This window comes from Lepidochelys olivacea, assembly GCF_965140295.1.
Source record: "Lepidochelys olivacea isolate rLepOli2 genome assembly, chromosome: 22".
Classification (NCBI taxonomy): domain Eukaryota; kingdom Metazoa; phylum Chordata; order Testudines; family Cheloniidae; genus Lepidochelys; species Lepidochelys olivacea.
Window position 1 is genome coordinate 21,769,486 of NC_140432.1, and position 19,008 is coordinate 21,788,493.

A 19,008-nucleotide genomic window follows, 5' to 3' on the forward strand; every position below is an offset into this window, starting at 1 on the left:
CCCTGATTTTGTTTGTGTTTAATTACTGCCTCCTCTATTTTGCAGCCAGGACTGCATCCAGTCGGAGTCCCATCTTCCCATCAAAGCCAGCACCTCACCTGAACAGTCTCTGTCAGGTTCTCTCCCGTTTCCAGTGTAGGACCTCCTCCTCCAAACAGGCTAGAGATTGTGTTTCCAAGTTCTGCAGGAGAAAAAAATAACTCAAAATGTCAGTCTTTGAAGCAGTCTGGAGGACAGTGTGAGAGGAGGAGGAAGAACAGCAACAGCAGGAGGGAGTGACATGCATCAGTCAGGGGTTTGGTAACTCAATTTTCTTGACTTTAAAATCATGAATTCTGTATAAGTGCCTCTCCAAGGTCCAACAGTAATCCATGGGCAGCCTGGGATCCTGACAATATTTGCTGTAAAAACTCTTGCACTACCATTGCTAGCTCTTTCCCTCCCTGCACATCCTCCTGTATACAAACTACTGGGCCCTCATCTCTGCAAAAGCATAACCTGGAATCTGCCTCTCCAAACGGTGATAGAGTTTTCCACTGTTCACTTCCCTAGGAAACCTCCACCCATATGCACTCTCATCCCTCCTTCCTACACACCAGCTATAAGTCTCTGCACTTGCCCTCAAAGCAGGACAATGGAAAGCTTCCAGTCAGTGGCATCACGGCCCAACCAACGAGGAGGGAGAGTGCGAAGCACCAGATGTGCAAGACTTCCACTGCTGCCCTCAAGACAAAAGTAAAGGGATTTGTTTCCTTCTAAATACACCCCTTCACTGAGGAAGGTGAAAATGCAGCTCCTTGTATTACTCATGCATGTGGTGCATACCCAGATGTTGTACTGATGGGCACCTTAGGAGCGTGCATGACGCTTTCAGGGAGACTTGCCCCCTCACCTAGAAGCACATGCTCAGGGCCATTAAGTTATTTTGGATCTGCTAACATAATAGGCAGGTACTTGCGACCCTAAGGATTCCTCAGTGCCAAAAGAATTCACTGTTCTTTAACAAATCCCATCAGGCCTGTCAACCTCACTACACACCTAGCATACTACTTTTGTAGTATTTATCTATAAAGAACGTCATGTAAGATCTTAAATGAAAACCAGGATCTCACTGGTCAGTTATATAAAATTGCAAAACATATGCACTGTAGCTATGTAAGGAGTTATGCGCATATAGGCTTGAAAATACACATTTTAAGTCTGAATCAAAGTAAGTTTGACAGACAGGTTTTTGACAGACAAAAAGGAGTCTATTCACCTGTCTGCCTCAGTTCACATGTACATTAAACACTGTGAGCCAACACAACAGAAGGTCTATTTGCATATGAAATCAACATGAGATATGAAGTCAGCACACCAGGGAGTAAGCCCCGGGGTAATCCTGACTCAGGGGACAAACAATGGATTTTTGGTGTGATATAAGGAAAAGGATCCCATTATCCCTCAGCGAGGAAGCAAAAACAATGCTTTTTGCATTCATTATAGAGGAATCTCAGCCAGGTTGGCTAGAGACGTTGAGGGATGAGGAACTTAATTAAGTAAGTAAGTTAAGTTTAGGTTCTACCAAGCGTGTTATACTTTTTGTTTTACATGGAAACATTTCTGTTTCCATTATTATTCTTGCTACTTCTTCAATCTCAGTTTTCAACAACTTATGATTGTTTTCATTATAAATATATCTCTGTGCTATGGTGTTACGAAGCACCTGATCCCAAGTTGTAACACTCGGGCTGTGTTTATTTTGTTCCCTTAGAGATAGCAAACCAGATAATTTCTGTGAGCAGCCAATGGTTAACGGCTGGGCACCACAGGAAATGCTCTGAGGACTTGGGGGGCGGGTGGGGGGCGGGTGGTGCCTATAGTGCTTGTGTTGCCAGAGGCTGTTGGTTTCAGGAAGCTGAGTTACAACATGCATAGATAAGACTGCTTCACACTAAGGGCAAGTAATTGTGAAGTGCCTCACAACCCTGGGTACCTGTGGGGAGCGTCAGAGTACTTCACTTAATTGGTCACTTGTCCCCAGATGCCAGACCTGTCTCTTTCAGGGAAATGTGGTGCAGTTAACTGTCGGAGTTATGATGATTTCAAAGCAACAGCTGGTCTGAATACAAAACGTGAACAGTACAGTGTATTTACTTGTTAATGTTGACTCCTCCTCTGGTTTGTCCTCCACTACAGTTTCAAATACAGACTCCACCTGGAAGTAGACACAATGAGAGAATATATTTAAAAAAAGGTCTCTTAGCAGCACCTGTAGAGATAGGATAGGGAGACTGCACAAGGAAGGGAGGAGAACATAGATGGCACTAGCTGGCTGGCACTTACCCGGTCAAGGCTAAGCACTCCACTCTCATCCATATTGAAGTGAGCTTTGATGCCTTTGGACTCATAATCTGAGTGCTTCCTGAAACTATCCCCAACTCCTCTCAGCCTCACAATGGTGAGATTCAAGGACCCAAAGGCTCTGGGGGGAACCAAGGCAAGATTGAGAGAATGAACAGACACCAACCAAAGAAGCCTAAACTGCAAAGTGGGCAGCCATCCCTCTTCCCCAACTTTACTTCAGCATTGTCCCCAATATACTCCCAGCTCTGCCCCACTTTGGAGCTTCAGCCAAATTCCAGACACTGAACAGGCTGCCATTTCTGGTGTCATTCATATTGGTTCACACACTTAGCGTCAGTTACACACACAAATTGGGACCCCCCCACCCCATCTGCCATATTGCAACCGTTCCAATGCCACTCACTGGCAAAGTGTCTGAACAGGCAACAGAAAGCAGGGTACTTCTTCACACCAATGCCCTATGGTAATCAGTTGTTTCTGATGGGAAGGTCACAGACTCAACAAGTGAGCCCAAGAACCAGAGCTGGGATAGCCAGAGAGGGAGTCTGCACACATACAAAAGAGAAGTTAGTGCTGGCAAAAGGTGTCAGAACTGTCTTGGGGACTAGAATCATCCGTCCACAGAACAAGCAGCCCTGAGGCAGTGGAAGTGTGAGCTTTCCCCATACTGCCCTCCCCCAATAGGCCTGACCTGGAAGTACTAGCTCTAGAATGAGAGGGGAGTTGAGTCTCCACAGTACTACCGCAGTAGCAACAGGTCCTTTAACCCTTGGCCCTTCTAGTGAAAATGCCAGCTAGGGACCAGTTAGAGCGGAGAGGAAACTTCTCACTACTGCGATGTTAGATAACTACTTGGCTTTCTCAATTATATAAGGATTGCAGCAAAGATTCTGAAATTGTGCATCTTTGGCCATCCATCTGCATGCAAACTTCTCCAGCGAAGCACCTATCAGCCTGGAGGCAAGTCTGTGCAAATGCCTATCACCACTCACCGCAGGTCATCCTGGCTCAGGAAAGCCAAGTCTCCGTAGTTGACATAGAATTCAAAGTCATCTGTGTAGCGGTTGAAGGTGATGACCTTGCGCTGTGGATATGGTGCCATGCGCTGGAACAAAATTCGCTTGTTGTGCTTCAAGCTCTTGGATTTATCCTCCTCCTCAACTTCGCGGGTGAACTCCACCTGCATCATGTGAGCAAAGGCAGACAATCAGACACTAACAGGAAGATTTTGCCCTACCTTGTATCTTTGATCACTGGATTCCAAAGCACTTGGTAGACAATCTTTACCCACCTTATGGGGACTGTAAGCATTACCCCATGCTACCAGATAAAGAAGTGAGAGACTTGCCCAATGCACCCAGGGTGAATACTTTAGCATCATTCCTTCCAGTGGCTCCACATACGATTCCAGACTGAGCACCATTTCCCCTTCAGCACTAAAACCTGTAGGTTTCCCTAATGCCATTCCAGTGCCTCAAGGTCCCATTGTTTATTTATAATCACTTCTCCCAATGCCACCCCACACTATACCCTCCTCCCCGAAAAGAGACAACAGGGGAAGCTCACCTGGATGGGGAAGATAGCTGCATCCCGAACAATGAAGGGCTTGACCTTAAAGGCTTTGCTCAGAGCAGCCGCCTGGTAGACTGCACCCATAGCAGCAGCCTCGTCTGCATTGATGTTCTTCCCCAGTTCATCTCTGCAAAGCAAGGGGGAGGGATATGCAAGCTTCTCTATCACTAGTACAAACACAAGGTTGTTGAGAAAAGGCACGTGGCAGAGAGGCCTCATTTACTTACTTGCCCACAGCTTTCAGCAAAATCTCCTGCACTTTGGGGACTCGGGTGGCACCTCCCACTAGAATCACCTGGTCAATTTCATCCTAGGAGTTCACAGACAATCAGGTTCTGCCTTGAGAATGTATTTTTGGAAAAGCCAAGTTCACTGCTTCAGTATCCCCCCACCATCCACTGTTTAGTGCTCTGCAAGGAGTCCACTACCAACCCTGCTCTCCAACACAAGACTGGGGTCCAAAAATCTTAAGTCCTTATTTCAGTAAATTCCCAAAGTAGTTGTGCCTGAGTGAGTACTTCAAGATCAGGCCCAACAGACATGAGTGATTTACAGAGCAGCTGTCTCCAGCATCTGGGACGCCACACTTTATTTAACAAAAATCAAACCCAGATCAGGCTCCATACCAGAGGAGCCAGTTATTGAAACAGTGGTCCAGAGAAGAGGAGATAGAAACCACAGCCATGAAAAGTGCTGAAGCAAAGAGGCTAAGGCACCTGCCACCTTAGAAGCTAAGCATCAAACAAATGAAATGAAATGTCTCTCTGAAGATGGTCACATCTGGCCATAACCAGTCAGGCATGTGCCCTCTGGAGAGACATCCAGAGATGAGATTCCTGATCTATGGTGAAAGTTAAGCCAACCTCAGATGCCTCCAAGAGATGTGGGGGAGACAGATTCTGAAGTCCTCAAAATTAAGGGCTTTTTAATAGTCAGTAAAACCCTGATCTGAATCCCTAGCTCATAGGCAACCAGTCCACATGGCAATCACGGAAACCTGTGACATGGTGTAAGTGCATGCCCTCAACCCCCTCAAATTTCTCAGCCTTGTGGACCATGCCCAACCTGTCTCTTCCCTGGACTCCTTCAGAGAGTCTTCTGTGACGCAGCCCTCTGTCCATGTCATTCAACAGTCCAATCCCCTTCTGGGGTTCAGCTTTAAACAAAATATATTTCACCTGACTTCAATTTCTTGAATCTTGTAGGCCCTAGCTCAGGACTCCTCTCCTTCAGAGAGACCTGTCTCCTCTCCATGTCCCCCAAACTGAGTTCCTTCAAGCTACTTATAAAGCTTAGCTCTGCCTCCTCTGTCCAGGGGGTAATTAGTTAAACGCTCTCCCCCTCCCCCACAGTACGGAGCATGACTAACGGGGGAGGGGGGGGGTCTTTTCCCTTGCCTTGCTGGTGATGGGGGTAAACCCCCATTACACATGGCAATGTGGTAACTTCTGCACTGCCACCTCTGCCCTCAGGAAGACAGAAGCCTGCACTTCTCAGCAGGGTGAGTTACCTTCCCAAACCAGACCCCTCTCAAACAGCAAAGGTTGTGATGCAACAGCAGCTCAGCATCAGAGGACCCCACATTTATCAAAGTATCCCTGGACCTACCAGGTTCATCTCTGCGCTGCTCAGTGCCTGTAGCACAGGCCCTGGAACCCGCTGGAATAAGTCGGAGCACAAGTTCTCAAACTCTTGCCTGGAGACCTTGGCCTTGAAGTCCACGTCATCCAATAGTCCCTCAATCTGTCCAGGAAGTCAGAGAGGAAAAAGCCATCAGCTTCACATCACACAGCATTCTCCAAGCTAACATTTTTCCGACTCCTACTGGGTTAGCTTATGTGTTCCAGACACTCCACTGCACCTTAAGAATGCAGCCTATCCTTTTATATCCCCATCCCTCTCCCGGTGCTGGAGGGACACAAGACATGGTGCCTTGGATGTAACAGCTGTCTAAATCTCATGCTCCTGGTAGCCATTTAGGGACAGACTTCTTCTAATCTCCTGCAAAGGTCTAAACATTTCTCAAAACTAGTAACATGATGGACTTAAACTGGTGAGAACCTGGATTTTGCTGCTTGTTAAGCGAAATCAGTTTAGAAAAGCCACCAGCATTGGAGTCTCCTGGGCAAGGGTGGAGGGAGAGAACATTGTAGTGTAAAGATTACATAAAGCAGAGAGACAGAGCTCTCCCAGGCTCACTCTTAACCCAAGTCATCCCGGTTCCTGAGGGAGGGGGATTTCCTGCAGCACAGGGACATACCTGGGCCACATGGTCAACATTAGCACTCAGGATAGTTTTCAGGCGGTTGGCCTCCTTTAGCAGCTTAGCCATGGCCCGGAGATTCTGCCGAACATCTTTTGAAGGCTGCTGCTTGTTGAAGAGTTTCACCAGGTAATCCCGGAGCCGGTGCTCCATCTCCAATCCCCCTAGGGTGCGGTCGAATCTGAGCAGAGAATAGGAACCAGAAGCAGACACTTAGCCTGGATGGATTAAGTCAGTAATGGAACTTGGAGTTACAAGTACCTTCCCCACCCAGAAGAGAGTTCCAGAGCTGGCCTGGATTTTACAAGAGCATGCAAGAATTCTCTCAACTGCAAACCATTTATAACAAGAACAATATGCTGCAAAGAGGGATTGCATGCAATCCTGAATGCTACACAATTCTCTCCACACGAAGTTCCAGTGCATGGCTTTGCTTTATAAACAACAACGTGGCTTTAAACATAAAAGTTTGGCTTTTAATGTCACTGATCAAAAAACTCGAGCCCTCACAGCTGTATGAGGCTAGTTGTTCCTGATATTTCTCTTTACATCATCACATGGAATTCTAAAGGTGTCTATCCCCCAATAAGTTTTAAACCCTACACATTTAAGACCTTGTTTTCAGCCGGTTTCAATCAGCCATGGAAAACTGAGCACAAGGCAATAGTACTGCAACACACTCAGCTAGGAGTGACTATGAATGGATATCGTGTCTGCTCAGAGGAACAAATGCACCATTTGAACGAGATGAATTCACCACCCCAACAGCCTTCGAGCAGAGGGGCTTCATAACAGACACACTAAAAGTGCCTGAGGTGATGAGCTCCTGAAAAGTCAGGCTCTGTCTAACTCAGATCCCGAAGTTATTTCCTTACAACTAGTTCTTTAAACATTATGGGCGGGAAGACACTGTGGTCTTTTATGTTCAGCCGCTAGACACCCTCAACCTCCATAGCATGGTCATCCTTCCGCTCCTACCAAGCCTTGTATTATCTCCTCCCCAAAAGGATGTCAAACTTCCTCAGCCCAATGAGCCAACTTCTACTATCTCACATACAAGTAAACTATGCTAAAAGTGTTATTTAGGTTTACAACTGTAAATCCAGCTAGCAAACGCCAGACTTAGTTGCCTGTGGAATCTTGTGCATACACATTATGAGACCGTCTTTAATTACACATACTGTCTATCCCTACAGCCCTAGAACCCCTGCCTCATTCGGTACTGTACATGGGTTGGACAAAGAGACTGAATTAAGATTGCATGGGCAACTATACATATGGCATTTCCTAACCTTTGAGTGCTTTATTTTAATACTAAATATATTTTAATGCAGTTTTTTAAAAAAAATATAATTTGTAAGGGGTTTTTATTTTTTTTTTGGTAAAAAAAAAAAAAAAGAGAGAGAGAGAGACTTGTGTATAAGTGTGACCACCATATCATAGCAATCATATACCTTCAGCACTACAGCACAGACTGTTGCCACTTGAGCTACTGTACTAACTACATTATCTGACAGCAGGAGAAAGTTGTTTTCCCAGAAGGGGGATGGGATGCTTATACCCTATGAGTCTAGTAGGTGGTTGTAGGGAGCCTAGCTAGCTTTATCCCCTCCCAATCAAAAACCCAGGAGGTGGTCTCTCCTGCTCCACGTGGCACTCCCAGAGTGAATGATGGGACACATTCTGGATCGGGGGAAGCCCAGCTCAGCCCAGCTATCCCACTTCCCCCCGCAGCTACAGATGCCCTGGCAGCATCCAGGTGTTCTTACATTACAGCATGTGCTGCTGCTGCTGCTTTGTTAGCAGCGTAGGCCCCGAGGAACAGAAGCAAAAGAAGGGAAATTATTTATTTTTTAAAATTATTAACTCAGCTAAAACCTGAACAGAATTTCATGGAATAAAGGAGAGGCACAGCTCTACCCCCAGGCTTTTGTCCATGTCAAATTTCAAAGACCTGTCAAAAATAATTCTCAAAAAAAGAGTCACAAGAACCTTTTATAATAGAAAGTGTTCGGTATTCTATACACACAAGGGTCGCTATCAGATACACATAAAAGTTTGGCAACATGTCCACATTCCAACTATCCTTTGCATGAAGTGAAGTCACCCAAGTTACTTTTTGACTGAATCCTCCCACCCAAGGCACCCTGCCCGACTCCAGCTTTTGTCTGAACACTCATGTTTGAAACTAGTTTCGAAATGCAGCCCATTCTGTGTTTAGAAGAGCCAGCAAAGTAAATATTTTCTTTTAAGTATGGGACCCAAGAGAAATTCTTACCCGACCCCCCGAATCTGCAGCTGAGGCTGGGTCCCTGAGTCCTTGGTTTTCACTGTCTGATAAGTCACTATCGTACATACGGTGCTTCCTGCTCCCATGTCATAAAACATGATATTCTGTAAAGAAGAAACCAGAGAAGGCGAAGTAAGGTTCCGGGGTATTTTGTCCCTGAATGGGAAGGAGAGAAGATCTTGGAGATCACACAGCTTGGAATGGGACAGGCACTGATCATTCAGTAAATTTGCTCCAGTCCACTGAGAGACAGCAAAGCAGTTACTCAACATTAGACTTGCAGCAATAGCCATGAGGACTGGAAGCCTGTAATAACGGACCTACCGAGTGCGTCCTTATTTCTCCCACACTTCTATTTTATAAAGTAGAAAACAGAATGAATGCTTTTCTCACCAGGAGTTCCTTCAATCTGAGGAACTCCCAAGTATTTTACAAACAACCTCCCAGTCCCCAGTGAGGTAGGTCAGTATCATTGCCCCATTTTACAAGGGGGTGGGAGGTGGTGGGAAAACAAGTCAAGAGAGTGTGGTGAAGCTGACTAGAACCCAGGAGTCCCAACTCCCAGTTCCCCACTCTCTGCCCTACAAACTGCCTCTTTGCTTTCCATATCTTATCAGAAAGCGCAACAGTTAGGAATGTACTTGCTACTTTATACACATGCTCTGTACTTAGTCTATACTTAGACAGGTCTGTAAAAGCAAGCAACCAAGACAAGCACTCAACCAGCATGAGCACATCCTTACAGTTCATCACTTTTAAATTTCCCCTCACTCAAATGGAATTCAGTAGCACCCCCACCTCAGCACCAGCTGCATATACCTGTGCTGTGGCATTGATGTCCTTCCTCCTGAAGACCCCATAGTTCAGAGCCACAGCAGTGTTGTCATTTATCAGCTGCAGGACCTTCAGATCTGCCATCTGAGCTGCATGCAGGACTGCCCTCCTCTCCGCCTGATTGAAGTATACAGGGACGGTGATCACTGCATCCTTTACAGGTTGTTCTGCAAAGCATGGAAGAGAAGAGGTTTTCCATGGGAGAGGCAAGTGCAAAAACTCCTCCATAATACAGCTATCAACATGCAAGTAACTATGGAGATTGTGACAGCAAAGTCAACGCCGCAGAGAGAGACTATAGGTCCATTTCAGCCCAGGTGAAACTGAAAGAAGTCATCAATGGAGTTGAATTTGTTTCAATGTTTCCACCTCAAATCCACCAGGCTTCACAGCATCTTGTGAGATGGTCATACTCCCAGTATCTTCTGCGAAAGGAACATGTTCAATCTATTCAGACTTCAGCAATTAGTCTAGTCTTCCAGGATCCCAAAACCCCAGCCTGTAGATGACTGAATTCTCTCTGGGGTAAAATCTTGTTTGAACTCCCTTTAGTACAACTGCCTGAATTGTAAGTATGTTAACTACAGTCCTGTAATACAGCAGTAAGAACAGATCCAGCCAATTCTTCTGCAGTTTCCATTGCTGCTGGCATTTCTGATTAACAATACAGCGGTGAGAAGTCCATGGTTTAGTTGCTTTTATTAATTAATATTCCCCAAGGTAAACTCATATGTTTAAAAAAAAAAAAATTAGCACTGGTGAAAGGAACCATCTATCAACAGAGCAGGTATAAGGTGGATGGCAGCACGGCAAGTTTGCAGCTCTCCCGCCAAATTCCTATCACCATGCCTCAAGCCCTAACCAGCTCTAGAGATGAAAGAAGTCTTCAGTCTCTATATTTAATATCTTTAGAGGATGCCAATATGAGGGCTAGTTAAAAAAAAAACCACCAGATTTTTGCACTTTTTTTAAAATATATAAACACATGGGTACTTGTCCACAAGGAACTGGGCTAAGACATCACCAAACAGCCATCAGCTAGAAACTGTGGATAATTAGCAGCTTAAGCTTGATTTAAAGTTATGACTTCAAAGGTTAAATGATTCAACATCCTGTTTCTGATTCCCCAAGACATCCCATTTGAGACCTTCAAACCCAGTCCCCTCCAGTTTCCCTGTAAATTCCACATCCTCTGAAATTAAACAAAATAAACTGAACAATGTATGAATACTGTAAAAAAGCAACAATTATCCCAACCTGCAAATTCCTCAGCCAGACCACGTGAATAGTTCAGGACCATGCCCAGTATCTCTTCTGGAGAATACTGCATTTCACTGCAACACAAGGCAAGAATATAAAACCCTCCATCAGACAGGTACCAAAAGTTATATTCAACTGTAAAGCCAAAGCTTCTCTAGCAATTCTCACAAAACACTGGGCAGTACGGGATGAAGCACCAACATGACAGCCCAAAAAATCACATAAGCCTGAGGAATTATCGGATCCAGGGAAAAAATATGGAAAAGCTTTTCCCCCCAGAGAGTAAAAAAGGTGATAGAACTGGCAACAAGGCTCTTGGAGAGGAGAGTATTCCCCTCTCCTCAACAAGGACAATGTGGCCCAAAGCTCCACTTTTAAACACACCAAATGGTAAAAATAAGCCATCAATGTAAAGTCCAGCAGGGACCACGTGAGAAACAGACACCACCTGCGTCCATAAATATGAAGTGGGAACATTATTATTTCAGAAGGTTATAATTCAACCCATTGGGATTGGTGAGCTCTGCTCACCAAAGGAAGTAGAGGCGCATACTCTCAGGTGGTGAGGTGGTGCCATAAAACCCAGAAATCAACAGATCACAGATGAGATGGGGGGTGAAGAGAGAGAGAAAAGAAAAGAAAGAAGGAACAAACAAACAGGGATGGGTTACAAGTCACAGGGTCAAAACAAGGGATCTAAGCAGGACACTGTGCAGAGAACCCTGGACAACATCCCTGCCCCAAAAATTGGGGGATGTCATTCAGAGAAACTCTGCAGAGATGCACGAATGGTCAGGGGACCAGAAAAAGGCCTTTCAGATGCAGAGAATCTGCCATCCATCTCCCTCCTCCTGGGCTGACAGTCCTGGAATCCAAAGTGCTTAATTTATCCAGAGAATAAGCACAGCGCAGGCAGTGGCAGGGAAAGCTTCCCTCCTTTCCCCACGCTATCCTCTACCGAAGTGCTTTACTTGGAGCTGGACTGATGCCTTTGGGGCATCAGCGACCATAATCTTAACGGTCTCTGTTCTGAGACTGGCAAATGGCCAATTGCAGCAGTATTTGGGATGTCAGTCCCTGCTGACTGGGAACTGTAATGACACCTCTCTCCTCCCAAGCTCACTTCACTGTTTTCACTACTGACCTGGGCAGAATTTGAACTGACAGGTTCCAAATCCAATAACTGGGCCTTTAAAATGGCCACTCCTTCCCAGAGAGATTTTATACCTCCATCTGTAGCTGTCTGGAGCAGCTCTCCTAGAATGATACATAGCACAAGCTTTCCTTGCTTGGCCATGCTACAGAGAAAGCTAAAACCAGCATTTCGCCTCTCTCTCTAGTGGTGAGAGTCAGCTGCCAACATGCTAGAGGAGACATTTCCCTGCAAGTTTCATAAGCAACAGCACAGCAGCGAAAGTCTCAGAAGGCAGTTGGAGTCGGTCACTCACTGGGAAAGTTTGAAGATAACCGTCTGTCTCCTCTCATCCTTTACCAGCTCGTGTTGTGGGAAGCGCCAACGGTACAGTGTCACTTGGGGGTTATCTATGTGTTTACCCAGCAGGTCCTGAAAATATCTGAGTGCTATCTTCGGGTTCTTTATGGACTGCAGAAAGAAAGCAAGTCACCCGAAATTATAAAACTCAGTCCTGACTCTCAGGGAACTTTCACTTAACCCCTCCCAACCAGCCTCACACGGTGTGCGTATATTTGGGAAAGAATATTTGCTATGAGAGCCAAGATTTACAGGCTGGTAAAAAGCAGAGACAAAACCACATGTAACTAGGGTTCCCATAGGACAAATAATACAAGGTGAGGGGGTAAAATTTCTTAACTTGGGCACGCAGAAATCCATCTCCAAGGGACTAGTGTAGAGAATACACATGGAATGTGGGTTTTGTATACAGATATATATACACAACACATGCAGCTGGAATTTATGTGAGTTGGTTTGTTGTCTTACCATTCCCACCGCGCTATCGCCAAAGAGACGCTCATTTTCTTTCAGAGCTACAGTCACTGGCGTTTTCCTATGTGACTCTCTAAGCAAGAAAAAAGGATTAAAAATACGACAGGTAGACATTCATTGCAAACAACCCCCACTGACGAGGCTGAGACTGTTTAATGCAGAGGAACTCAGGAAGGATACTCAGATGCCACCAAGAACAGAGGCTACGTGCTAGAGATAGCTCATCATTAATTAGTCTGAAGTTTTTCAATAGCAGCATCTTCTTCCAGGGCTGCTGTGCTAACTGATCATTCTCCAAGAATGAGATGCTGCACAGTTCAGTGCAATGTCACCTACAGTAGCTCTACCTGTCTATTTGAAAGGCATCTATGATTTATCCCTGCTTCCATACTGCTGGGAAGCTTGGAAGACGGTAACTAAAGCGTTAGAATGCCAGAGGCAGCACTTCCCTGAATTTCTAACAAATGGCTCAGAGCTGAAGGCCACTCTAAAGTAACCTCAGTGTGCTTCTGATTTCTCAGTACCTTCATGACCTATTACCATACCCAGCTTCCCCCCCACACTCTACTCCTAACTCCAGAAGGATGGTAAGAGACAACTGCATGACAAGGAAGGGCTGTAATTGAATAGCAATGTCAGAACTTGGAAAAGTTACCTGACACATGCTAGCCTGAGACAAACAAAAGATTAACTCACCCCCAACAAGTGAGGTTCAGAGGCAATTCTCTTGCAAGCATTCTCTGCAACCTCATTGGGGAAGCCATCTTTCCCATCAGCCTTTGGCTAGCAGAGTTGTGGATTGCAAGGCCAGAAGGGACTATTGTGATCTAGTTTTATACAATACAGGCCATAGAACATCCCCCAGATAATTCCTGTTTGAACTAGAACAGATCTTATTTAAAAAAATAGCCAATTAGATTTAAAAATTGGTAGTGACAAAGAATCCAGCATGACCCTTGGTAAATTGTTCCAATGGTTAATTACCATCACTGTTAAAATATGCCTTATTTCAATCTGAATTTGTCAAGATTCAACTTCTAGCCATTAGATCCTGTTAGAGTAAACCTTTCTCTACCAAATTAAAGAATCCATTATCAAATATTTGCTCCTAATGTAGGTACTTCTAGACTGTAATGAAATCATCCCTGAACCTTCTCTTTGTTACGCTAAATAGATTGAGCGCCTTGAGTTTATCACTATGAGACATTTTCTAATCCTTTGGTCATTCTCTTGGCTCTTCTCTGAACCCTCTCCAAAGCCGGATACTCCTTAAGTCTCTCACCTTCTGCCTATGGGAGTGAAGGAGCTCCTTCTTCCCACCAACAGACACTTGACCTTTGGGGAGCAGGAAGGGAATCCACTCATCTTCCTTTTTCAGACTGCTGACTGCTACAAGATGGAGGTTTCTCTGCTATTCTACCCCTCTCCCAGTCTCTGCTTTTTTCCCCCCCTTCCCATCATCTAAGCGAGTGAACAGCTCCAGTGTCAACAACAGCAGAGAGAAACAGGTGATTCTTTTCTGTTTCACTACTGCCCACAAGTTTCTGAATAGTTACAGTACAACCAACCAGTTTTAGCATTACTTTGGGCCGTTTGGCAAAGCTGAGAAGCAGTAAAGGCACTGTAGATGCAGGAAGATGACACTGCATCTTTTGAATGTGGGTCACAATTGGAAGGTTTTCTTAATCATAAGGGCTAGATACTTCTTCTAAATCAATGATTATATCCTGCAAATAGTGACAGCATAGGCTCCTCCATTCCCTGGGAAAAGTTTCCTTGTAGTGAAAGGCTGTTTCAAGCCCTGAAATAAAATGAGTCTAGAAGGCCTTTACAGAAGGTGCAGAGATAGGAGTTTCCATCATAAGCTGTATCTCCTCACAGGCTTGCTGATATGGGAACATGCCAGACCAAGAAGAAGAATTATAGTTTACTTGTTTAAAACGATTTCCATGGGCACCCCAGGTTTTACGATTGCTATCTTCATTGACTCACTGCCCAGGTCCACGGACATGACAGCCAGAGCGTCTGCAACGCAAAAGGAATAGATGTGAGAAGCTGTACTTTTTCCATGAGAAACTGCTCTCAGTTAGCCAGTTCTCTTGGCAAACTCTTGGGAAAGGGAGAAGAGTGGGGTCATCCTTAAGTATTGAATCCATAGGAAGGTGAGGAAATACCATTCTGAGGTATGAAAAAGACAAGAGGGGGGTGAGGTAATATAGTTTATTAGACCAACTTCTGTTGGAGAAAGAGACAATTTGAGCTACATAGAGCTCTTTTTCAGAAGTTGGTCCAATAAAAAAAAATATGACCTCACCACCTTGTCTCTCGTATATCCTGGGACCAACATGGCTAGAACAACACTGCAAACATTCTGAGGTATGGGCAGTTCCATGCCTCCCTGGGCTTCACCAGTGCTAAGCCGTACATTTTCAGTAAATGTTAGGACTAACATGTCAGAATTACATCAAGGACTGTCAGCTTCATCTCTTGATCTTGCACCTCTGTATTTTGTTTGCCATTTAATTTTATCCCCCAGTTCTGAGTAAATTGCAGTTCAATTGCTTATTTTTATATGCTTCTTTCTCTTAAACTAGAAGCCTGAGACAATATTGTGAATTTCATGCTGGTGAAAGGTTATTAGAATGAGAGCTGTGGAGACAGAAATCCTCTATCCCCAAGCTCTCCCCCTGCACCAGCTGCTGATGTACCTCCCCACAACCCAGCAGAGACCTCCTCAAGTGGTGAGGAGGGAGTGGATCCTTGATACAGTCTCCTTGACCCAGTCAATGCTTAACTTCTCTGCTGAGTTGCAAATGAGGGACCAATAATACTAACTGCTTTTTTGCGATGTAACATTTGTTCGCTGAGAACAGGACCGAAACCTACCAACTCATTTCACAAAAATCCCCAAACAGCAGCTGGATAGTTATAATTTTCAGGATGGACGTCAAGTCACGATCTTGGAGGCATATCCCACTGGCAGTTCCCAGAACCAGCTAGTCCCTAATGTGCAGATTTTTTAAAACTTCCCTCAAACACTGATCAGGTTGTAAAAATCTGAAAAGTGTGCACATACCTGTTTCTGATGGAAGATAGGCCAGCAGGAGGAAGGTCAGAGACCACAAGGGCACTTGTGTCATCCTGGCCATTGAAACTGTTAATATCTTGCTGAAAATAAGCAGCAAAAATTAATTCCCCAACCTGGCAGGAAAATTCTCAGCTTGTGGTGGGACTTTTCTCCTTTATGCCAACAACTAATAAATAAAACCACATATTAAATATTTACAGTAAAGATAAACCTGAGATATAAAGTTCTTATCTGGCCTTACCCACAACCCAAATTCAGAGAGTTTGGATCCAGGATTATAGTTCATATCTATCTCCAATTTACAAATATAGTTCATTCTTAGAAAAAAGTTAAATTAAAAAACTGTCTGGAATATTAAGTTTTGGTTTTACAATAGTTTAACAAAATATTAATTTTCTTGCTTACAAGAGTAGCCAACCATAGTGCCCAGGTAGGTTTCTCCAAAACATGCACATACTTTGTTAGCAAAACCCATCTTAACATCTCCTTCCTTAAATTGCAGTTTAAATTGGTATGATAGTCTGCACTTCCTGTAAAACTTCTATGCAGTTTTTGGGCACTGTCAGAAAGTTTTTTCATTTCAGTAACAGATTAAGTGGCCCTTTGGCTGAAGATGAGTGAAATTATTTCATCGCCAAAAATTTCAAAGAGGGCAATATAAAACATCTGACATGGATACCTGTGTGGAATGTTTAAATTAGAAACATTTAACTGCACTTTTCTTAAGTGCCTCAATTTAGTAGAAAGGACCTACTGCTTTTAAAAAGGTTAATCTAAAAATATTGCATGAGATTTTGTGAGACACTATCACAATGGACTTAAATCCATGTTAATCACAGCCTTTTGGAATTTTTGGAAATGTTGTTGAGAGAACTGCATCTAACTTGGAAACAAATATCCACTGTAGCGACAACTGCTCTTTAAAATCCCACTCCACTATATCTTGTGCTCATGCATCTGTCAAAAGGAACCTACAAATGTACTAATATTCCCCACCAGACCTTTTAAGTAACTCCAATGCAGATTTTCTGGGCAGGTGTGGCAATGAATCCTGTCACACCACAGAAAGCAGCCACCACCTTAAAGAAATGACACCCAACACTTATCATCCCAGCCTGAAGGCAGGAGAGACAGGTCAATTCTTCTAGATAGCCCTGAAGCACTAGTATACACACTATCTACTTATTTATTTGCCTTCACTTCTTCACACACAGCACTGCTTCAGCAAAGCAGTACTAACCCTGACATCACACATTCGTAGCTTACAGAAGCATTCCTGCACCCATCAGCCCTGCAGCTAGTACAAAAATATTACAGGGGGCCAATGCCCCCTCTCTCTATTAAAGTTGGCCTTCTCGAGAGTAGCTTCTGGGCTGGGTAAAGGCAAATGCTCAAGTCACTACACAGCCACCAACCCAACCTGAAATTTGAAAATAAATTTGGTTATGTAGACACACCATCTTCCACGCGGATGGATGAGACACACACATCTAGCAACAGAATCACACCCGGCCCACAGAGCAAGAACTCAAGTAACCACTAGGCCCTGCGCACATGAACGCACAGCTTACCGTGCAACACAGAAAAACAACCCTTGACGCTCTCCTTCACACACTGGCTTTACGCGACAGCACAGACTTTTAGACGGGGGGGGGGGGAGAGATGAATCATTCAGTCGGTGCCCAGCGGGGTAAGGGAACGAGGGGCCGTGGGCGATGGGCTCTGTGAAAAAGCCCCGCTCCCTCCCTCGCACCGCGGATCAGACCTCTGTAGGTCTCTCACGGGGAGGACGCTGCTCCCCGCATTCCCGGGGCGGAGGGCGCACTATCGAGCCGCCGCGCCCGCAACACGCAGCTCCCCCCGACAGAACGGCCTGCAGCAGGGCTCGGAAGCCCCCTCGGAGCCTGGGGCTCTTTATGTCTCCGTGCCGCTTGCGGGGGGAGGCCGCATCCCCACCCTCGGGTCACAGAGAGCCCCAGGCTAGCTTTCTTCCCGAGCCCCACAGCCGGCGGCTCCGCGCCCACCCCCCCTCACCTCCGACTGAGCCGCACAGGCTGCGCGAGCTCCTCCGCCGCTTGCTCCATCAGCGGTAGCGGCCCCGGCGTCTCGCGCAACCTCTGGCCCGGACGCGGCGCGAGCTCATTGGAGCGACAAACGGAGCCGGGCGCAGCGAGCCAATCCGGGTAGCCGACGAGCCCGATTGGGCCACGTTCAGAAGAGCCGGAAGGAGGCACGTGGAACGCTCCAACTCCATTGGCGCACGTGGGCCAGGGGTGGCCCTCCCCTCCTAAGGCAACCCTGGAGGAATGCACCGGAGGCAGGTGGAGAGTGAGGAGCCACTGCATGCCCCTAAGGTGGGGAGATGTATGGAAGCTTCATGCATACACCCTGTGAAGACTCCTGTATGCACGCACGCTCCCTGCTTTAATATGTCAACGCAGACCGTAAAGATCCTTGTGTGTATGCCCAGTGGGGCTAATGAGGCAAAAGCAGGCAAAGAAAACTCTATGCATCCTCTCACTGAAAACACTTAGGTTTTCATATGAAGTCTTCTGTACATGTGCATGCTCAGGGGACGAGGTCTGTATACCTTCTCCGTGGCCTGGTAGTGTGAGGCCCTGGGTTCTATGTAACCGTCACACACAGGCATCACAACACATGAACAAAGATTCTTACGTGTTAATGAGGCATGGGGAGGTGTGTTGTAATTCCTGGTTTCACAAGTACTCCTTTTCTTTTTGGTTTCACTGGTAAAACACTAACAACAAAAAGCAGCCTTTCTTTCCCCATCTCAAAACCAGGAAGTCATCCGGCCCTAGAGTCTGCCATGCAGTAGAAGAGAGAGGCTTTTGCTTCTTAGTAAACCTCCAATAAAGAAACCGTCAATTTGAAATCGAACATTTGCAAAATGAGAAAGCAAGAAAAAACTACAACTATCAGAAACGTTATTATTTTATAATGTATTCTAGTCTCATGAAAAGAAAAGGAGGACTTGTGGCACCTTAGAGACTAACCAATTTATTAGAGCATAAGCTTTCGTGAGCTACAGCTCACTTCCTCAGATGCATATCGTGGAAACTGCAGCAGGCTTTATATATACACAGAGAATATGAAACAATATCTATTCCCACCCCACTGTCCTGCTGGTAATAGCTAGTCTCATGAAGTAACTCACTGCTAGAGTGGGAGAACTTAAGCGGTTTTAGGTTAAAACAAAAAAGTGTTGTGTAGTTTTTGTGTGAAATACTTGTTTTTTGTTACTTGTTACCTTGTCTGCATTATTGTAACCTTAACAGGATCCATCAAACTACCCTAGGGAATCTATGATTTTAGGTATTTAAAATGGTTAGCTCTAGCGTTTGGCCTGCTGTCCTCTGGCGGGCCCTTCC

The 19,008-nt window shown here is 45.3% G+C and overlaps 1 protein-coding gene across 3 annotated transcripts in view; it reads right to left on the reverse strand.

The window, feature by feature from the left end:
- Positions 1 to 17,747, reverse strand: part of HYOU1 (hypoxia up-regulated 1) — a 28,368-nt gene extending 10,621 nt beyond the window's left edge. Inside the window, exons 1-16 of one of the 3 annotated variants that reach the window (XM_084611709.1) lie at positions 17,654 to 17,747; positions 15,608 to 15,699; positions 14,463 to 14,556; positions 12,526 to 12,604; positions 12,014 to 12,168; positions 10,563 to 10,639; positions 9,291 to 9,472; positions 8,460 to 8,575; positions 6,179 to 6,362; positions 5,527 to 5,661; positions 4,146 to 4,228; positions 3,913 to 4,045; positions 3,339 to 3,526; positions 2,326 to 2,464; positions 2,137 to 2,197; positions 99 to 181 (exon numbers count right to left, since the gene is read on the reverse strand). In XM_084611709.1, coding sequence (XP_084467835.1) covers positions 99 to 181; positions 2,137 to 2,197; positions 2,326 to 2,464; positions 3,339 to 3,526; positions 3,913 to 4,045; positions 4,146 to 4,228; positions 5,527 to 5,661; positions 6,179 to 6,362; positions 8,460 to 8,575; positions 9,291 to 9,472; positions 10,563 to 10,639; positions 12,014 to 12,168; positions 12,526 to 12,604; positions 14,463 to 14,556; positions 15,608 to 15,699; positions 17,654 to 17,703 — 1,851 coding nt within the window. In that variant the 5' untranslated portion in view covers positions 17,704 to 17,747. Of the gene's footprint in view, positions 1 to 98; positions 182 to 2,136; positions 2,198 to 2,325; positions 2,465 to 3,338; positions 3,527 to 3,912; positions 4,046 to 4,145; positions 4,229 to 5,526; positions 5,662 to 6,178; positions 6,363 to 8,459; positions 8,576 to 9,290; positions 9,473 to 10,562; positions 10,640 to 12,013; positions 12,169 to 12,525; positions 12,605 to 14,462; positions 14,557 to 15,607; positions 15,700 to 17,190; positions 17,625 to 17,653 lie in introns of those variants that run through there. The other 2 variants (XM_084611711.1, XM_084611710.1) reach the window with 2 other exon arrangements.
- Positions 17,748 to 19,008: the final 1,261 nt, after the last annotated feature.